This window comes from Pelodiscus sinensis, chromosome 2 (assembly GCF_049634645.1).
Source record: "Pelodiscus sinensis isolate JC-2024 chromosome 2, ASM4963464v1, whole genome shotgun sequence".
NCBI lineage: Eukaryota > Metazoa > Chordata > Testudines > Trionychidae > Pelodiscus > Pelodiscus sinensis.
Genome location: NC_134712.1, coordinates 115,487,068 through 115,502,778, shown reverse-complemented (window position 1 = coordinate 115,502,778; position 15,711 = coordinate 115,487,068). Strand labels below are relative to the sequence as shown.

Below are 15,711 nucleotides of genomic sequence, written 5' to 3'. Positions count from 1 at the left end.
CAGAGTGAATCAGCAGAGCTCCAAGAGCCTTGAGTGTGGGCCCAGTAACCAGGGGGTGGGGAGAGCCTCTGGTGACCTGCCAGGGGGCAGAGAGACAGGAGCTAGACAGAATCAGCAGAATCAATAGGGAGCCAATCATGTGGGTCCCTGCTGGCACTCGTGGAGGTGGGGAGTGTGTGCCTAACACCCTCCTATTGGTCTAATTCTGCAGCTGTAACACTGAAAGGAGGGAGAGGGAGAGGGAGAGGGCTCCCAACAGGGGGGAGTTTCATTTGCAGGCAGGACTGGCTGCATGCCTCTCTCTCTCTCACAGTCCTTTCCAAAGAGCTGCAGCTTCACTTTCATCCAGGAACAAGCTTCTTTCCTTGTGACCCAGATACAGGTAAGAAAGGCCCAGTCTGCAAACACTGGGGGCATCTCTATGCTGCAGCTGACGTGTTAGGCCGACTTTGCAGCCATTGTAGTAATTATTGTGGTAGCTGGTCTCTACAACACCCTTCTTCTGTCAGTGGTGTGCCCTTACCAGGAGGGCTTCCACCTGAAGAGCAGCAGTGGTGGGGCAGGGTAGCTGGAAGCCAGGGCCTCTTGCCTCTAGGAGTGGGGAGCTGGGCATGGGGAGCCTGAGCAGCAGCCTGGCTGGGATCGGGTATCCTGGGGGCAGCAGAGCTTCCAGCAGGGAGCACAAGCAGTAGCCCAGCTGGGATCAGGCAGCTGGAATGGAGTGCTGCTGGCCTGTAGCAGGAGCCCACTACCGGCCCAGGCATGGAGCGTGGGTGGTGCATGACCTCCATATTTGGGGAGGTGGGCCCTGAGTGCTAGAAGCTCCCTAGAAGGGGAGGCACCCATGCTCAGAGCATGGTCCTGCCCCCTGCTCCACTGCCAACCCCCACTCTGCCCCAAGCCCTGGTGGGCCACATCCCCCAAGGTCCCCACACAACCTGTCCATCATGCCTCTCTCCACCTGCACCTCTAAGAGGCCTCCCCACCTGCCACCCACTCCTCTCTCCCTCTCGGGGTGAAGAGGCATGAGTAGTGGGTGGAGGGGCTGTGAGGGAGGAGCAAAGATGGGGGAACTACAGGGGAAGTGCTGGAGAGGTGTGAGGAGTGGAGAGGGGAGATGTCTGTGAGGGAAGAGTGAGGATGGGGCCTTGGAAGAGGGGAGAGACAGACAGGGAGCAAGAAGAGGAGCAGCGTGGGCAGAGCCATGGGAGAAGAGTGCGACGCAGGAGCGAGGCCTAGGGCAGAGTGTGGGCAGCACACTAGAGGCAGCAGGCCTGTGGCATGCTTCCAAAGGGAGGTGTGCCACATCTTGTTTGGGGTGGCTTAGCCTCCCCTGGCTTATTCTACCCACCATCCATGCATGGAGCCATGAAATTGACAAGAGTGACACTCAACTGCTGATGAAGTAATGCAGTGTCTACATGGACACTGTGTTCCCTAACTTTACTGACATAAGCCCCTGCCTCTCCTGGAGGTGGCAATATTATGTGGGGGTAGATGGTCACTTACAACAGCTGGAGCAAGGCTGTAGTGTAGACACTGACATAATTATGTCAACATAAACTGCCTAGCTAATTCTGTAGTGTAGACCAAGCCTGAGATGCATGCAGCTTTCATGTGATGTGCTACACACTGTACAGACAGCTTGGGGCTGTGTCTTCACAGCAAAATGTTGTGATATTGAAACTGAGAGTCTCTAAGGCTGGCCTGGGGTCTCCAGGAATTTAATATTGATCTTTAATTAAAGATGGTCATGTGCTGAAACCTCCGGGAATGAGTCTAAGTAAAACTGGCAAACTCGATTGTCACTTGTACCTTCATGTAAAAAAACACAACACATTTTTTTGCAGCGAAGATGAAGAATCTTTATAACAGTGCAGTAGGTTGGGTTGGAAATGGTGCTGGTGGGTTTGAACTTTACACACAAAAGGAGCCAGGCAGCAGGTGACATGCAAACGTTGCACAACAGAAGTGTCCAGGGTGCCAAGAGGATGGTTGGAAAAACTTAGGAAAGTCTCTGCAGATCTATAAAACAGATGTACTGGGCTTACACTAAGTGACAACCTTGCACACACACACATGCTTGCCCTATTGTGGTATTTTAACTGGGAAGAAAAACAGGGTGAGCAGAAGTCAGAACCCCATCTGCTTTCATGGAGATCAGTTTAAAATGTTTTATTACAGGCTATGACAATACAAGTAACATATACAAATTAGGACTTTCTGGGCCAGTCTGTGATTCTTACTCATAATGAAAAGTATCTTACTCTGTAAGTAGTCCCATGGATTTGAGTGAAGCTATTCACAGGATAAGGCTTCTTTTCACAATATATAGCATCCATTTAGTCTATAATTTTAATTACAGGAAAACACAAAGGGGCATTTGGTAACACTTTTAACACATCTTGATGAGCAGTTATAGCTACATGTATCTGCGTGAGAATGTTCACCAGGGTGAGGAAGTGGTTATACTCTGACCCCACAAGTCAGTGATTTGGTTGCAAAGTGCCTTCAGGCTGGATTCTAGTGTTTTAAAGGCGGATGTTTGAAACTGAAATGCAGGTTTCAATATGTACCTGTGATTAAACAATTCAATGAGTACTTAATATAAATATACTATATGCTCAGGCATGGAGAGTTTGAGAGAAATTATGTTGAAATGTTGTTAGAAGCTATTAGAAGAATTAGCGCCTTCCAAAGTAGTAAAATTCATTGTTGTGTAGACACTCATGAAAGCAGCTATAAATCTAGCTTAACCAGACAGTTAAAGTGGGTTTATAGCAGTGTTTCTCAACCCTTAGGGGTACTTGAGAGAAGTCTGGGGGGTACGTCACCACAACTGAAATTTGGAGAACTGAATTTTTGGTTTAAGTTTCAGTGTCTTATTATTTTTGTACTTTTTACATCCAAAACATGCATTGCCCACCTGGCTACAATTAAGTTGTTTAAACAAATGTGTTGCAATGGTAGAGAAAATATTTGTCTGAAAACTATGTACTGGGTGTACTTACCATTTTTTTAAAGAGGTATTTTATTTAAAAAAAGGTTGAGAAACACTGGTTTATAGATGTTTTGCTGGAGCATTGTAAGTAGCCAGAGCATACCAATCCTTCTGCCCCAATATGTATCTATATGTGAATATGATGTATATAACTTACCTGTCACTTCACCACCAGTGACTAAAGCAGCCATCCAAAAATTACATTGATAAAATCTTCACACTCTACACCATCATATAGCTCCTTGTACTTACAGTACAATCTATACATCCACACTTGTTTCTTAATTATTCTTTTGCATCCTGCATCCTTTTGTTTCAGATTCAGAGAGTACTTTCAGCAAGGTGGTGCCGATAGGAAAAGCCTGCCTTTTTCGCGGTTATGGCGTGTCTCCAATGAGCACATCTCTTTTGGGAGTCTGCTACAGGAAATATTGGATGTTCTAAAGAGGAAGACTGTTAAAGGCTTTGTGTAAAATGGCAGGTAAAAAGAGATCATTTTCTTTGGTATTGAGAGAATGAGTCATTTTGGAGCTATGCACATTAGGATCAGAAATGTCCTAGCTCCATCGGTGCTTGAATGGGGCTGTAAGGTAACATTTTCTAAAGCAACTAGGGCACTTCAAGTCCCATCGGACTTGGGTGCCTTTGAAAATTTTACCCCAAGTCTACAGTGCTAAGTGGCCCTTCAGCTCCATGGAACTTGATGCTATTTAGTACCTTGTAGACTACTCAGCAAGTAAGGTTTGCAAAAACAGGCTCTTCAACAGCAAATGGGAGCCTGTCCTCCGTATACATTCATGAATAAGTTTCTGAATGAGATCACAATTGTTTCAAGTGTATTTATATTCTTATTAAATCAATTCTTGGTGTTCGTGATGCCCTCTTGGCAGGGCTGCTTTAACTTTTTATCTGGTGCTGGTATCTGTAACCTACTTTTAGTAGATCAACATCTGCTCTTCACATTATTCCTTATATTCACTAATGGTAAAGAAGCAGAGTAGTTTTTCAAGCCCTTAATTAAAATACTCCTGGCTATAGTTGAAACCTCCAACTTAATCACCAGGCTGATGGAAACCTGGCATATCCATCCCTTGCTTCCACCACCCAAATTTAGTTCTTCAGATAACTAAGCCTTTTTTGTTGGCTCCTCAGAGATGCAGCTTTTCCTCCCTGCAGGTCTTTCTCACCTCAGATTTAAGTGTCTGTGTCTGTGTCTGTGTCTGTGTCTGTGTCTGTGTCTGTGTGTCTACAAACCACTGTCTTCATATATATATATATATATATATATATATATATATATATAGGAACATACATAGTCCTCTCTCTGTTCGTTGTGCTCAGTGAATCAGGAAATACTGCTATACTTCCATTTTTTTAAATTGTTACATTATGAATGTTAACTATTTGTTTAGTTCCTTGAGTGTGCTGCCAGGAGAAAGTGGTGCTGCATACAAAATAAGCAGAAGATTTTAACTTGTCACTCCAGGCACTAGTGTTACAAACACATAACAGGTTTTGGGTTTTCCCCTCTGTCCACTGAGTTCCAATTAGGAAAGCCCATTTCAGCACAACTGAATTCAACTGGGCCAGATTCACCATTGCCCAACCCTTCACCAAGTCTTGTACCACAAATAAATGGCTATAAAATACTACCATTATGACCAAGTAATGTTTCTCTCTCTGCATTGGTCTGAGACAACAGAGTACTAAACAATGGAGAACAAAGCCCCATCTCTGCATGCTATTTCAGATGTATTCATCCCCATGGTATCTCGAGATTTTCTTTTTAACACCAGGGAAAAAAGTACTGATAATTTATGCACATCAAGAGCCCAAGTCTCTGAATGGATCCTTAAAGAATCTTGCCATGGAAGAATTGAGCAAACAGGGCTGCAGCGTCACCGTGTCTGATCTGTACGCAATGCAATTTGAACCAAGAGCAACGAGAAATGACATCACTGGTGAGACTAGTTGAAATACATATTAAAATAGTCTCTTTGGTATTGTAACTACAGTCAATCTTACCTACTCAATACACCAAAGCTGCATTGTTTGATACAAGCATCAGGTGCTCTCTGGAGGGAAAAAAAGGGGAGACTTTTGGTGTAAAAAAATTCTATTTAGCAAGAGCAATTTTTGTTTCCGTGGACATTTACTAAAGCAGTGGTTTTCAAACTTTTTTCCTTTATGGACCCCTAAAAAATTTCAAATGAAGGTGCAGATCCCTTTGGAAAACCATCCCACGACCCATGGGCTCCCACCATAGAAGTTTTAGGGTGAAAACTGACTGAACAGAATTCATCCATAAATGTTGCATGTGCACAGCATGGTATTTGATGCAGTCTGGGCCTCTATTGTAATGACATTTCCAAGTTTTGACCTGTAGGTGGGGGTATTCACACTTTGTTTTGAGCAGAAAAATACAGTAACTTTTCACTTAACGTTGTCCTAGTTAACATTATTTCATTGTTATATTGCTCTGTTAGAGCACTTGCTCATTTAAAGTTGCCTAATGCCCCTTATAATGTCATTTGGCATCCTGCTTTGTCCATTACTTGCAAGATTTTCTGGAAGAGCAACCTATATTTGTGGGGGGCTGGAATCAGGGTGGGCCAGCAGCTCCCCATCAGCTCCCCTAAGTTTCTCTGTAGGGTATGCGGCTGGACAGCTGCCATTTAGCTACCTCTCCTCTTCCCCCCCCCCCCCCCGCCCACTGCAAAGCTGCTCCCAGGAGCCTCCTGCTTGCGGTGCTGAGGGGAGATGGGATGCCCCTGACTTTCCCTGATTAAGCCCCCCACTCTGTACTACATCTCCACAAAGCAGGTTACAAACAGCTACAGATTCTTGAGTCTGAACTCCATGATCTACAGTATTATACCTAAAAGAGCAGTGTATTTGAAGTGAGGTCAGCATACTTAAAGGGGAATGCACATCTGTCTGCCTCTCTCAAACACATATACTTGTGTGTATGTCTGTCTCACACTCAGTGTGTGTCTCACACACACTCCTTGGCACTGTACAGCTATATATGTGCCACCTGGAAGAGAAAGTAGTGCACCCCACATCATCATGATGTTCCGTTTCTGCAGGGAAGTGTTTGCAGCCACAGCTGTGTGTCTGTTGTTTCCTCTCTGTTGCTTCTAGACTAGAGCGTGAGGCTACTAGGAATATTAACCAGGGATGGAGGGAGTGTCTCCTCTTATCCCCCTCCCTCATCCCTGTTTAATCAGTTAACTGGTTAAACTTAATGTCTAACCAACCGGTTAACTAATTAAACTGGATTCTGTCCTAATGGCTACATTAACAAAGTGTTACCTTTGAGGGCTCAGCCAATGCTAGTTCATCATTTAGCAGCAAGACATTCCTGGAAAATGCCGCAAAGTCTGACTCCTCAACCAAGCTTCACAATCATCACTGCTGTGTATGGTATTAAATTGTTTAAAACGTATACTGTATATGTTATTCTGCCTTTTGTCTGCTGAGAAAAATTTCCCTGGAACCTAACCCCCCCCCCCATTTGCATTAATTATCATGGGGAAATTGGATTCACTTAATATCATTTTGCTTAAGGTCGCATTTTTCAAGAGTATAACTACAACATTAAGTGAGGAGTTACTGTAGACTACTTCATCTGGGCTCTGAAACTTTATTTTCATGGTTACCTTTTGCAGATCTTAGTCATAGGGCAAGTCTGCACTATAGTGCTACATCGGAGCAGTTGCACGGATACAGTTGTGCCACTGGCGTGCATTTGGTGAAGACACACTCTCCCGTTGGCATAATTACTCCACTTGGGCAAGAAGCAAAAGCTATGTTGGTGAGAGGGTGTCTCCTGCTAACACATCACCAGTGTGGACAGTGTGAAACTTGCATCACATGGGGTTGGGCTGGGTTTTTCATACCCCTGAGCAACATAAATTAGATTAATTTAAACAATAGTGTATATCTGCCCCTATTCTGCATCAGCCCAAGTGGCCACAGACCACAGGTTGAAAACCACTGTACTAGAGGCTATCACTTTAAAAATTGATGCTACGCTCTTGAGTCTGGCAGTTTTGCCATTGACCACAACAGTAGTAGGATTGGGCCGTCACTAATAAGACTGTGGCTGTGTCTACATTGGCAAGATTTTGTGCAAAAGCAGGTGCTTTTGTGCAAAATCTTGCCACCTGTCTACACTGGCCGTGAGTACTTGCGCAAGAACACCAACGTTCTAATGTAGGAAATCAGTGCTTCTTGCGCAAATACTCTGACGCTCCCGCTCAGGGATAAGCCCTCTTGTGCAACTGTTCTTGCGCAAGGGGCCAGTGTAGACAGGCAACATTAATTTCTTGCGCAAGAAAACCCGATGGCTAAAATGGCCATCGGAGCTTTCTTGCGCAAGAGAGCATCTACACTGGCACAGATGCTTTTGCGCAAAAGCACATCTCTTGCGCAAAGGCACATGCCAGTGTAGATGCTCTCTTGCACAAATACTTTAACGCAAAAACTCTTGTGTTATTGCGCAAAATCATGCCAGTGTAGAGGTATCCTGTAAGTTTTAAAGTTACCTTTGTGCCCAAATGTTTGTATTTTATAACTTACAAGTGTTTGTGTGCCTTGTTAAAAAGCATCATTGTAAATCACTTTTTCTCAAGAACCAGTCTGCTTACCGATGTTTTCAGGAAATAATCCCCAAGTGTTCATTCATATAAATGAATTTGGTTGGGTGTCTTAAGTATTACTCTCCTTGATGGAATATGGTAATGCCATCATTCATTTATTTGCTTAGTAAAAACTTGAGAAACCCAGTGGCGATCATATTAAACTTAAAACTGATTTCCAAGTGTTTCTCATAATTAAGAAAACCATTCTCCAAGTAGGTCTTTTTAAAAAATCCTGATACTGTCTAAATTAGGAAGTGAAAGCACAAAACTGTAACACGGTCTGACAGAGGTGACAGTGTCTGTTAAAGCAAAACCCGGTACTGAAAGAGGAAGTTGCAAGAGCACTGGCAGAAGTGGGTGAGGAAGGTTGCAGACTGTCTCATGCAAATGCAAGCTAGAAGTCAGGTCTTAAAGTCCTAATGGTAACCCTTTCTGGTCACATGGATTTCAGGAAGAAGTGAAGCTCCTTAGCAGAGGCTCTGGATTAGGCCTGAAACTCTAATGGCCTGATTTTCATTTACATTAAGGTCATTTACATCTTTGTCAACCCTTTATGCTGCCAGAGTGGTGTAAAAGGAGCATTAATGGAAATGAGTACAGGTACTAGATTCATCTATACTTTAAAAAAAATGAATACCACTGTTTATCAGTCCTTACAATATGGAATGACTCAGGACAAATCATTGGGATGAAATATTCCCATCTTGGACAGCAAATTGTGATTTATATTTATTTTATGTGGATTTAGTGCTAGGAGTAGGATAAACAGTCTCTATGGGTATGTCTACACTACCCCCCTACTTCGAACTAGGGGGGGTAATGTAGTCATACGGAGTTGCAAATAAAGCCCGGGATTTGAATTTCCCGGGCTTCATTTGCATAAAGCCGGCCGGCGCCATTTTTAAATGCCGGCTAATTCGGACTGCGTGCGGCGCGGCTACACGCGGCACGAACTAGCTAGTTCGGATTAGGCTTCCTAATCCGAACTAGCTAGTTTGTGCCGCGTGTAGCCGCGCGGCATGCAGTCCGAACTAGCTGGCATTTAAAAATGGCGCCGGCCGGCTTTATGCAAATGAAGCCCGGGAAATTCAAATCCCGGGCTTCATTTGCAAGTGCGGTATGCCTACATTACCCCGCTAGTTCGAACTAGCGGGGTAGTGTAGACATACCCATAGAGCGTATACCAGCACCCTCTTGACCCATGACCCTACCACACCCTCACCCAACACTCCTTTGCTCTTTGACCCCAGCCCCACACTCCCCAGAGTGAGGCTGCCCTCTTTAGGGAGCGTGGCCGTTACTGCCACACGGGCAGGGGCCGTGGCCGTTGGTGATGCGTGTGCTCCCTCCTCCTTCACACCTTCTCCCTAACCAAGCGTGTCTCGCATCCCCAAGGGTAGAGGTGGGGGGAAGAGCCGGGCTGCCATCATATCTAGGTGGGAGGAGAAAGGAAGGCACTTCCTGTTCTGCCACCTCCTGCCACTGCCTTAGCCCCAGCACCGCTGCCAAGAAAAATCAACCACCATGGCTGTCAGAGCTGAGCCACCACGAACAGCCAGCTTCGGCTCCGGCAGCCACTGTGATCCAGCAGCTAACAATTTGCAGACCAGCACTGGTCCGCAGACCAGCACTGGTCCTCGGACCAGCGGGTGGGAACCGCCGAGTTACATGATGCATTTAGCATAAGTCATCTTCATGCATATTCATAAGTCATATATATCCAGCCAATTTTCATAAAGCATTGGAGGCCCTGTAACATGCATTTTCCACAGGTTTCCTCCACAACTCAGAGCACTTTAATTATGGAGTGGAATCGTGGGAAGCTTACAAGAGAAGATGCTTGGCCAGTGATTTGACCGAGGAACAGAGGAAGGTTCAAGAGGCTGAATTGTTGATTTTTCAGGTCATGATTTTTCTTATTAATAATTTCATAGTCTAACTGTACAGTGTTACTACAAATACAATAGTCAGGAACTTCTTATAAAAAGCCAGAAAGTTTTGTCACCTAATGCGTTGCCTGTTCTGACAGTGCACATAAGGCCTAGCCTGTGAGCTCGCATGGAAAGTGGTACGGCCTAGTCAATAGCAGAAAAAGAGAAAATCAGGATGTTACAGAAAATTGTATATTCCACCACAGAGACAGCCAAAGGGGGAAAAGCCTGTAATCTTAAGTAAATATAGTTCCTGCATCCTCTGAATTATAGGATTTATTTACTGTGAATGGCTTGACAGATTAAGGTGATACGATTTTTTTTTCTCATAGAAACAAGGCCAAAAGAAATGGTGTACCTCTGCCAGTTATGTTTCATTATTAATAACAGCACCCTTTGCTTTTCAGTTTCCCTTGTATTGGTTCAGCATGCCTGCAATCATGAAGGGCTGGGTGGACAGAGTCTTGGTCCAAGGATTTGCTTACAACTTCCCACAGTATTACGATAATGGCTTGCTCAAGGTGAGTTCCCCAGGCTGTTACATGAGGCCAAACAATGTTTTTGTATAATCCCTGTCTGTTCCCATGCTTTTACTCTCCATTTTTAACCCAAGTGGATAAATGAGGGTTCACAAATTTAGGCTTTTTAGTGGTACTCAGTGATCATTCAAAATCCTGCCTTAAAACTTATTTCATCTCTGTCCCTTAGCATTTTATACAGTCCTGTAGTATCTGAGCATCGTTTTAAAACCAACAGCAAAATTCATAGAGGACTTTGTGGAGTCTTGTGCATTTCTACCTTTTCAGCATCAAAACTCTGTGTAGGATAGAGGTTTTGTTTAATTTTGCGTAGGACTGGGAAGTTGGGATTGGTTTGGAAAAGGAAAGGAGTGTCTGTATAACTACAGGCTTTGTCAAAGAGGAACACTTTGAACCATTTCTTATCTACTCTCACACAATATCCTGTGGCAGATCTACCTTGCCTATGAGAACATGCATTGGAGAACGGTTATAGAAAGAGGACATCAAGATGTACGCCAGCTTCTTTAAGTAACCATATGCTATTTTCACCCTTGTCTTCATCCTGCCTTGGACGTTTTTTTCTGCAAGTGGATTACAGACTCTGCAGGGAAAGATTTGTTTGATACATTTGTTTTCTGAGGTGTGCAACAGATTTGTATTATTTTAAAATAACTAGAAATCCTCCTGTGCTAGGTTTTAGATGCCATACACATTAAGAAAAAAATTCATATTTCAGCAGCATTTTATAATCACTTCAGCAAGAGCTTAGCCAGCTTGCCACCCACCAGGTTGCCCACCACTGCTCTATAACAAATGATGGCAGTGTATTGGGTAGAAAGGTTTCTGCTCTATGATTAATATCAGATTTTGGACTCGGCACAAAACTTCATTAGGAGTCATATAAATGGAGTGCTCAGTATTATTTGTGGTTTATGTGTGTAGATTTTTGTGACCTCCTGTCCCAGCCATCCACTTCTGCCTTTTTCCTCTACTCTATAATCAAGCAAGACTGGCATGTTCACACACCAATTCATAACTTTGGAGCTATTCTTGGCATGGTGAATAGCACAGCTAGTTGTTAACCGAAGATTTGACACTCACTGCTTTACTGCTCACATCCAATATTCAACAATTATGGTTCTGTAGATTACTTAGCTATTTATGTTGCTGGTCATTTTAATAATACTAACGTACGTTTTCATTATTAGATTTCTGAAATAGCCCATTGAGACGAATGCCGGAAATTCAGACTCTTTGAAAGCGATCTTTTTTTTCCTGTTAGCAAACTTGGGACAATGAGGCAGCTGCAGCCATTATGTTCAGTTCACATGTGAAATATTCTCTTGGCTGCCATAAGTAAGAGTTAGATGCTGGGATACACATCCGAGTCAGATCCCATGTTTGTGAAATCAGAAGAAACATGGGCCTGATCAAATATTCAGTGAAAGGAATATACCTAAAGAACACAGCAGATCCCCAATTAAGTGATTCTCAGACAACTAGGAAGCTTTAAAGGGAAACTACCAATTACCATCTGGGGGAAAGGGAGGAGCATAAACATACTTAGCACTCAGTGTTTTCCAACCATAGATCTCAAAGCACTTTATAAGGGAGGGCAAGTATCTTCCCTATTTTACAGGTGGGAAAAGCTAAGGCCGAAGTTACTTGCATTTTTATACACACTTTCCCACAGATTGGTCTTCACACACTTCATATATCAACATGTTGTGTACCAAAGATGTAGTAAGTGGTACTCTGGAAAGGCCAAGATAGTAGGACACAATGGGGGGTCAGAACCCACATCCATCTCTGTACTGCCAAGTTCACGTAGTGTTGCTGAAGTGTCCTTTTTTGCTAATGGGCTACTTGTTCTTCAGGAAAATGTGCCTACATCCTTTTTATTTCTTCAATCCAGGATAAACTAGCCCTTCTTTCATTTACCACTGGAGGAGATGAAGAGATGTTTTCAAAGGGAGGGGTCAGTGGTGACATTCGCTATCTCTTGTGGCCCATGCAGGTACAATATATGAATATTTGTTCACTAATGGTGTACCTTCACAGTACTGCCAACTCATAGCATATAATAGCTAAGACATTATTTTCACTTTAAATCATGATTACTTTAAAAAAAACCATCTGCTTTTGAAAGAGAAATGTTAGGTACTTATTTGTCATCTGATTTGAGACTGTAGTGTTCATGTGGTAGAGAAACTAGAAAACTGTGAGGGAAAAAATTTGAAGAGACTTGCATTTAAAAGCATGATGTAGGTAGCTGGGTCTTTATGACACACCAAATATCTTGATGCTCATGATGATGTTGTGAGAGTTAGCAATATTGCTTCTCCTGTAGTTTTAATGGGAAGAGCCAGCTTGTTGGGAGAAATCTGTGGCTGGCATGGTGTGCTGTGACCTCTACCTGCTGACAGAAACTAGTTAAGTCACTTGATCTCGCTCTTCCAGAAACACTCCCATCTTTTAACAAACTCTTTTGCCATTTCTAGCTATTGGCATTATTTGTGGCTCCTGCGTCAGCCATCCACTTTTGCTCTGTACCCTATAATCAAGCAAGACTAGCACGTCCAGACACCATGGTTTCCTCCGTGTCCCCAGAGAAGCCCTGAGTGGGTTGCATCATTTGGCTGAATCATTCAAAAGGTGACTAATGGAAGAGTGTTCGCTCTAAACATATCGGCTGTGTCTACACTGCACCCCTTTTCCGGAAAAGGGATGAAGATTAGACACATCGGAATAGCAAAATCCACGGGGGATTTAAAAATCCCCCACGGCATTTGCATTTACATGGCTGCCGCTTTTTTCCGGTTTGGGGATAAGACGGAGAAAAGCGCTAGTCTAGACATGATTCTCCGGAAAATAAGCCCTTTTCCGGAGGATCTCTTATTCTACTTGAAAGTAGGAATAAGAGATCTTCTGGAAAAGGGCTTATTTTCCGGAGAATCACGTCTAGACTGGCGCTTTTCTCCAGCTTATTCCCAAGCCGGAAAAAAGCAGCAGCCATGTAAATGCAAATGCCGCGGGGGATTTTTAAATCCCCCGCGGATTTTGCTATTCCGATGTGTCTAATCTGCATCCCTTTTCCGGAAAAGGGGTGCAGTGTAGACACAGCCATCCAGAAGTTCCAAAGTGAGTGGAGGCATGTTAGTGACTTTAGCTGATGCAGAGAGCATTGTAACTCATTCAGAACTACATGAATCAGAATTGCATGACCAAGCTAGATTCTGAAGGGCCTACAACAAATCTAGAGGTACAGGGATGAAACATTGTTACTGAATGAAATTAATCTAAGAAGAGTCAGTAGAATACTAAATGGTCAACTGCCATACACTTCCAAGCTTGATGGCTGAAGGGGATAATTATATAGCTTAAATAGCATTTCAAAATGGTTATGTTCCATGAGCTATGGCACCAGGAACATTAATCAAACTCAGAAGCATGTAAAATTGGTCTAATCTCCCAGCAGATTGCACATCATAGGTTAGCCTTCAGCACTTGTCCATAAGCATGGTTGCAAAGATATTGCCGCATTCTCTTCTCTTTCCAAATGGATAGTTAAAAGCAATGCTGTTTCATCAAAGAAAGCATGCGTCACGTGGAGTAAGAGAAATGTTTTAAAATCTGAATTCTTTAACCTTAGCAAAAATGTAATTGAACCCTTTTCTGACCTGTCTCCTGTCTTTTTGAGTCTAGCATGGTATAATGCACTTCTGTGGTTTCAAAGTCCTTGCTCCTCAGATCTGCTTTGCAGCAGAGTATGTGACAGAAGAGAAGAGAGAGGAGATGTTGGCCTCCTGGGCACAGCGACTGAAGACTATTTGGGAGGAAAAGCCTATAAACTGCACTCCTGAGTGGTATTTTAAGTAATGTTCAGGCACACAACACTACAAAGATATTGTGGCAGGGGGTAAGGTGGAGAATAGAGGCAGAAATTATGTCTCCATTGTATCTTTTCTCTTTTCCTCATGCTGTATCTTATATAGACTGAACAAGTCAGTGCATAATATCCATCTCATAACTTTCAGAATTGTATTACACCAGAGACAGATACCATATTGCTAACTGAGCTATTGGTGTCTTCCTGTTTCCTTATGAGTATGTCTAATGATGAGTGGTGCAGCCACTTGATCTCCTAACTAGTAAACCTTACTTGCTAGTCTACAACCAGGATTTTGTTTGTTTTTAGAGTAGTGCCTGTTCATACAAGGATAGTATGGAATTGCAGAATCGCTATTGCCCTAAAATGCAGGCGAACACTGAAAGATGCTGCCAGATTTGCTTCAACATTTTTTTTATTTATGTATTTATTTTTTGGCATACCAGCTGCTGTTTTTATTTAATTGAGCAGGAAATATCCTGTGATAAAGGTATGTCACAGGCAGTTATTAGTCAACTCTGTTTTCTTAAGCAAGTTTTGTCTGCATTTGAATTATTGTACAGGTTGAGTATATGTGATATGCAGTAATTTAGATTACATGAAAACTTGTTGGGTGTTTGGAAAAGGCAGCCTATAGCCAGTCTTAGACTTCAATGCCAAAACAGATCTATGAGTCAGTTGTTCCTAATTGCCTTAAATGCCTAAGATTCTTTACAACTGAACTATAATAAAGCAGCTTTAAGACTGTGTCAAATGCCAATAAAGGAAGTCAATTCACCATTGCATTGTCCTGTGTGTACAAAAGGAAGAGTATATGAAGGTACCTGTCATTTGTGCCTCTTCTACAGGAGCTGGCTCTCATTGTAATGCATACATTTTTCAGAGTTCCCAGACTGGTCTGTACCTACACTACCACTACCCACACCAATAGAAGGAGGGAGGAATCAAGGGCGATTGCTCTGGCCCCTCACACAATCAGCAGAGCTATTCAGCCTTAGGGGGTGGTACATCAGGCATTCAGTACCAAATATTGCAGCTGCAATTGTGCTTTCCTGGGTCTGTGGCTTGGTGTGGCACATGGCCACTGGCGAGTGTAGAAGGCAACTGTCCAAGTGTGGGTCAATGCCGAATAAGAAATACTTGTAGGTGTGAGTTAGCTCTTAATGTTTGGGATTGTGCCATGTACTTCAATAGGATAATTTGGCTTTGGGAAGCAACTGATTAAATTTTTTTGGTGTAGGGTGTGTGCCTTTGTGACAGTGACTGATCATCCTTAACATACTATTATGCTGGAATGTGAATGTTTACCTATTTTTTGTGTGCAAAATGTAGATACCAGAGTAAAATGTTTCCAGACATCTTTTTTAGACTGAAAAAAGCTAACCTAGTAAGACACAAATGCAGTTGTGTTCATGCATATTAATTTACTTTTCAAAATAAAAGTCACCATTGTTGGTTTCCAGACTAATTGAATATGTTATTCAGAAGACAAATGAGTATTCTGTCCCCCCTCCCTCCAAAAGAGGATTTATACAGAAGGGTCTTGCTCTTGTGGTCATTGAAGTCAACAGGAATTGATAGACTGCAGTCAGGGTAAAATTAGGCAGATCTCTTAGAAAAGTTGATCTCTAGACTATTTGGACTCTGGAAGACAAGGTTTTCTTGGCCTAGACAAGATGTCCTCTGCCTGGGTTAGCCCAAAGAGACATGAGAACATAGATCA

General features: G+C 43.0%; 1 protein-coding gene across 3 annotated transcripts; it reads left to right on the top strand.

Moving 5' to 3' along the window:
- Nucleotides 1-227: 227 nt before the first annotated feature.
- On the top strand, nucleotides 228-15,450 carry NQO2 (N-ribosyldihydronicotinamide:quinone dehydrogenase 2). Of its 3 annotated transcripts, XM_075921336.1 has the most exons (8): nucleotides 228-382; nucleotides 3,321-3,482; nucleotides 4,798-4,962; nucleotides 9,420-9,550; nucleotides 9,986-10,099; nucleotides 12,015-12,116; nucleotides 12,601-12,754; nucleotides 13,805-13,934. In XM_075921336.1, the coding sequence occupies exons 2-7, from the start codon at nucleotides 3,476-3,478 to the stop codon at nucleotides 12,718-12,720; spliced, it is 639 nt and encodes a 212-aa protein (XP_075777451.1). In that variant the 5' UTR covers nucleotides 228-382; nucleotides 3,321-3,475; the 3' UTR covers nucleotides 12,721-12,754; nucleotides 13,805-13,934. The 3 variants fall into 3 exon arrangements, with proteins under 3 accessions (XP_075777451.1, XP_014436931.1, XP_075777452.1); XM_014581445.3 differs by lacking the exon at nucleotides 12,601-12,754 and having other exon boundaries at nucleotides 13,805-15,450; XM_075921337.1 differs by lacking the exons at nucleotides 228-382; nucleotides 3,321-3,482; nucleotides 12,601-12,754 and adding an exon at nucleotides 8,175-8,247 and having other exon boundaries at nucleotides 4,820-4,962; nucleotides 13,805-15,450.
- Nucleotides 15,451-15,711: the final 261 nt, after the last annotated feature.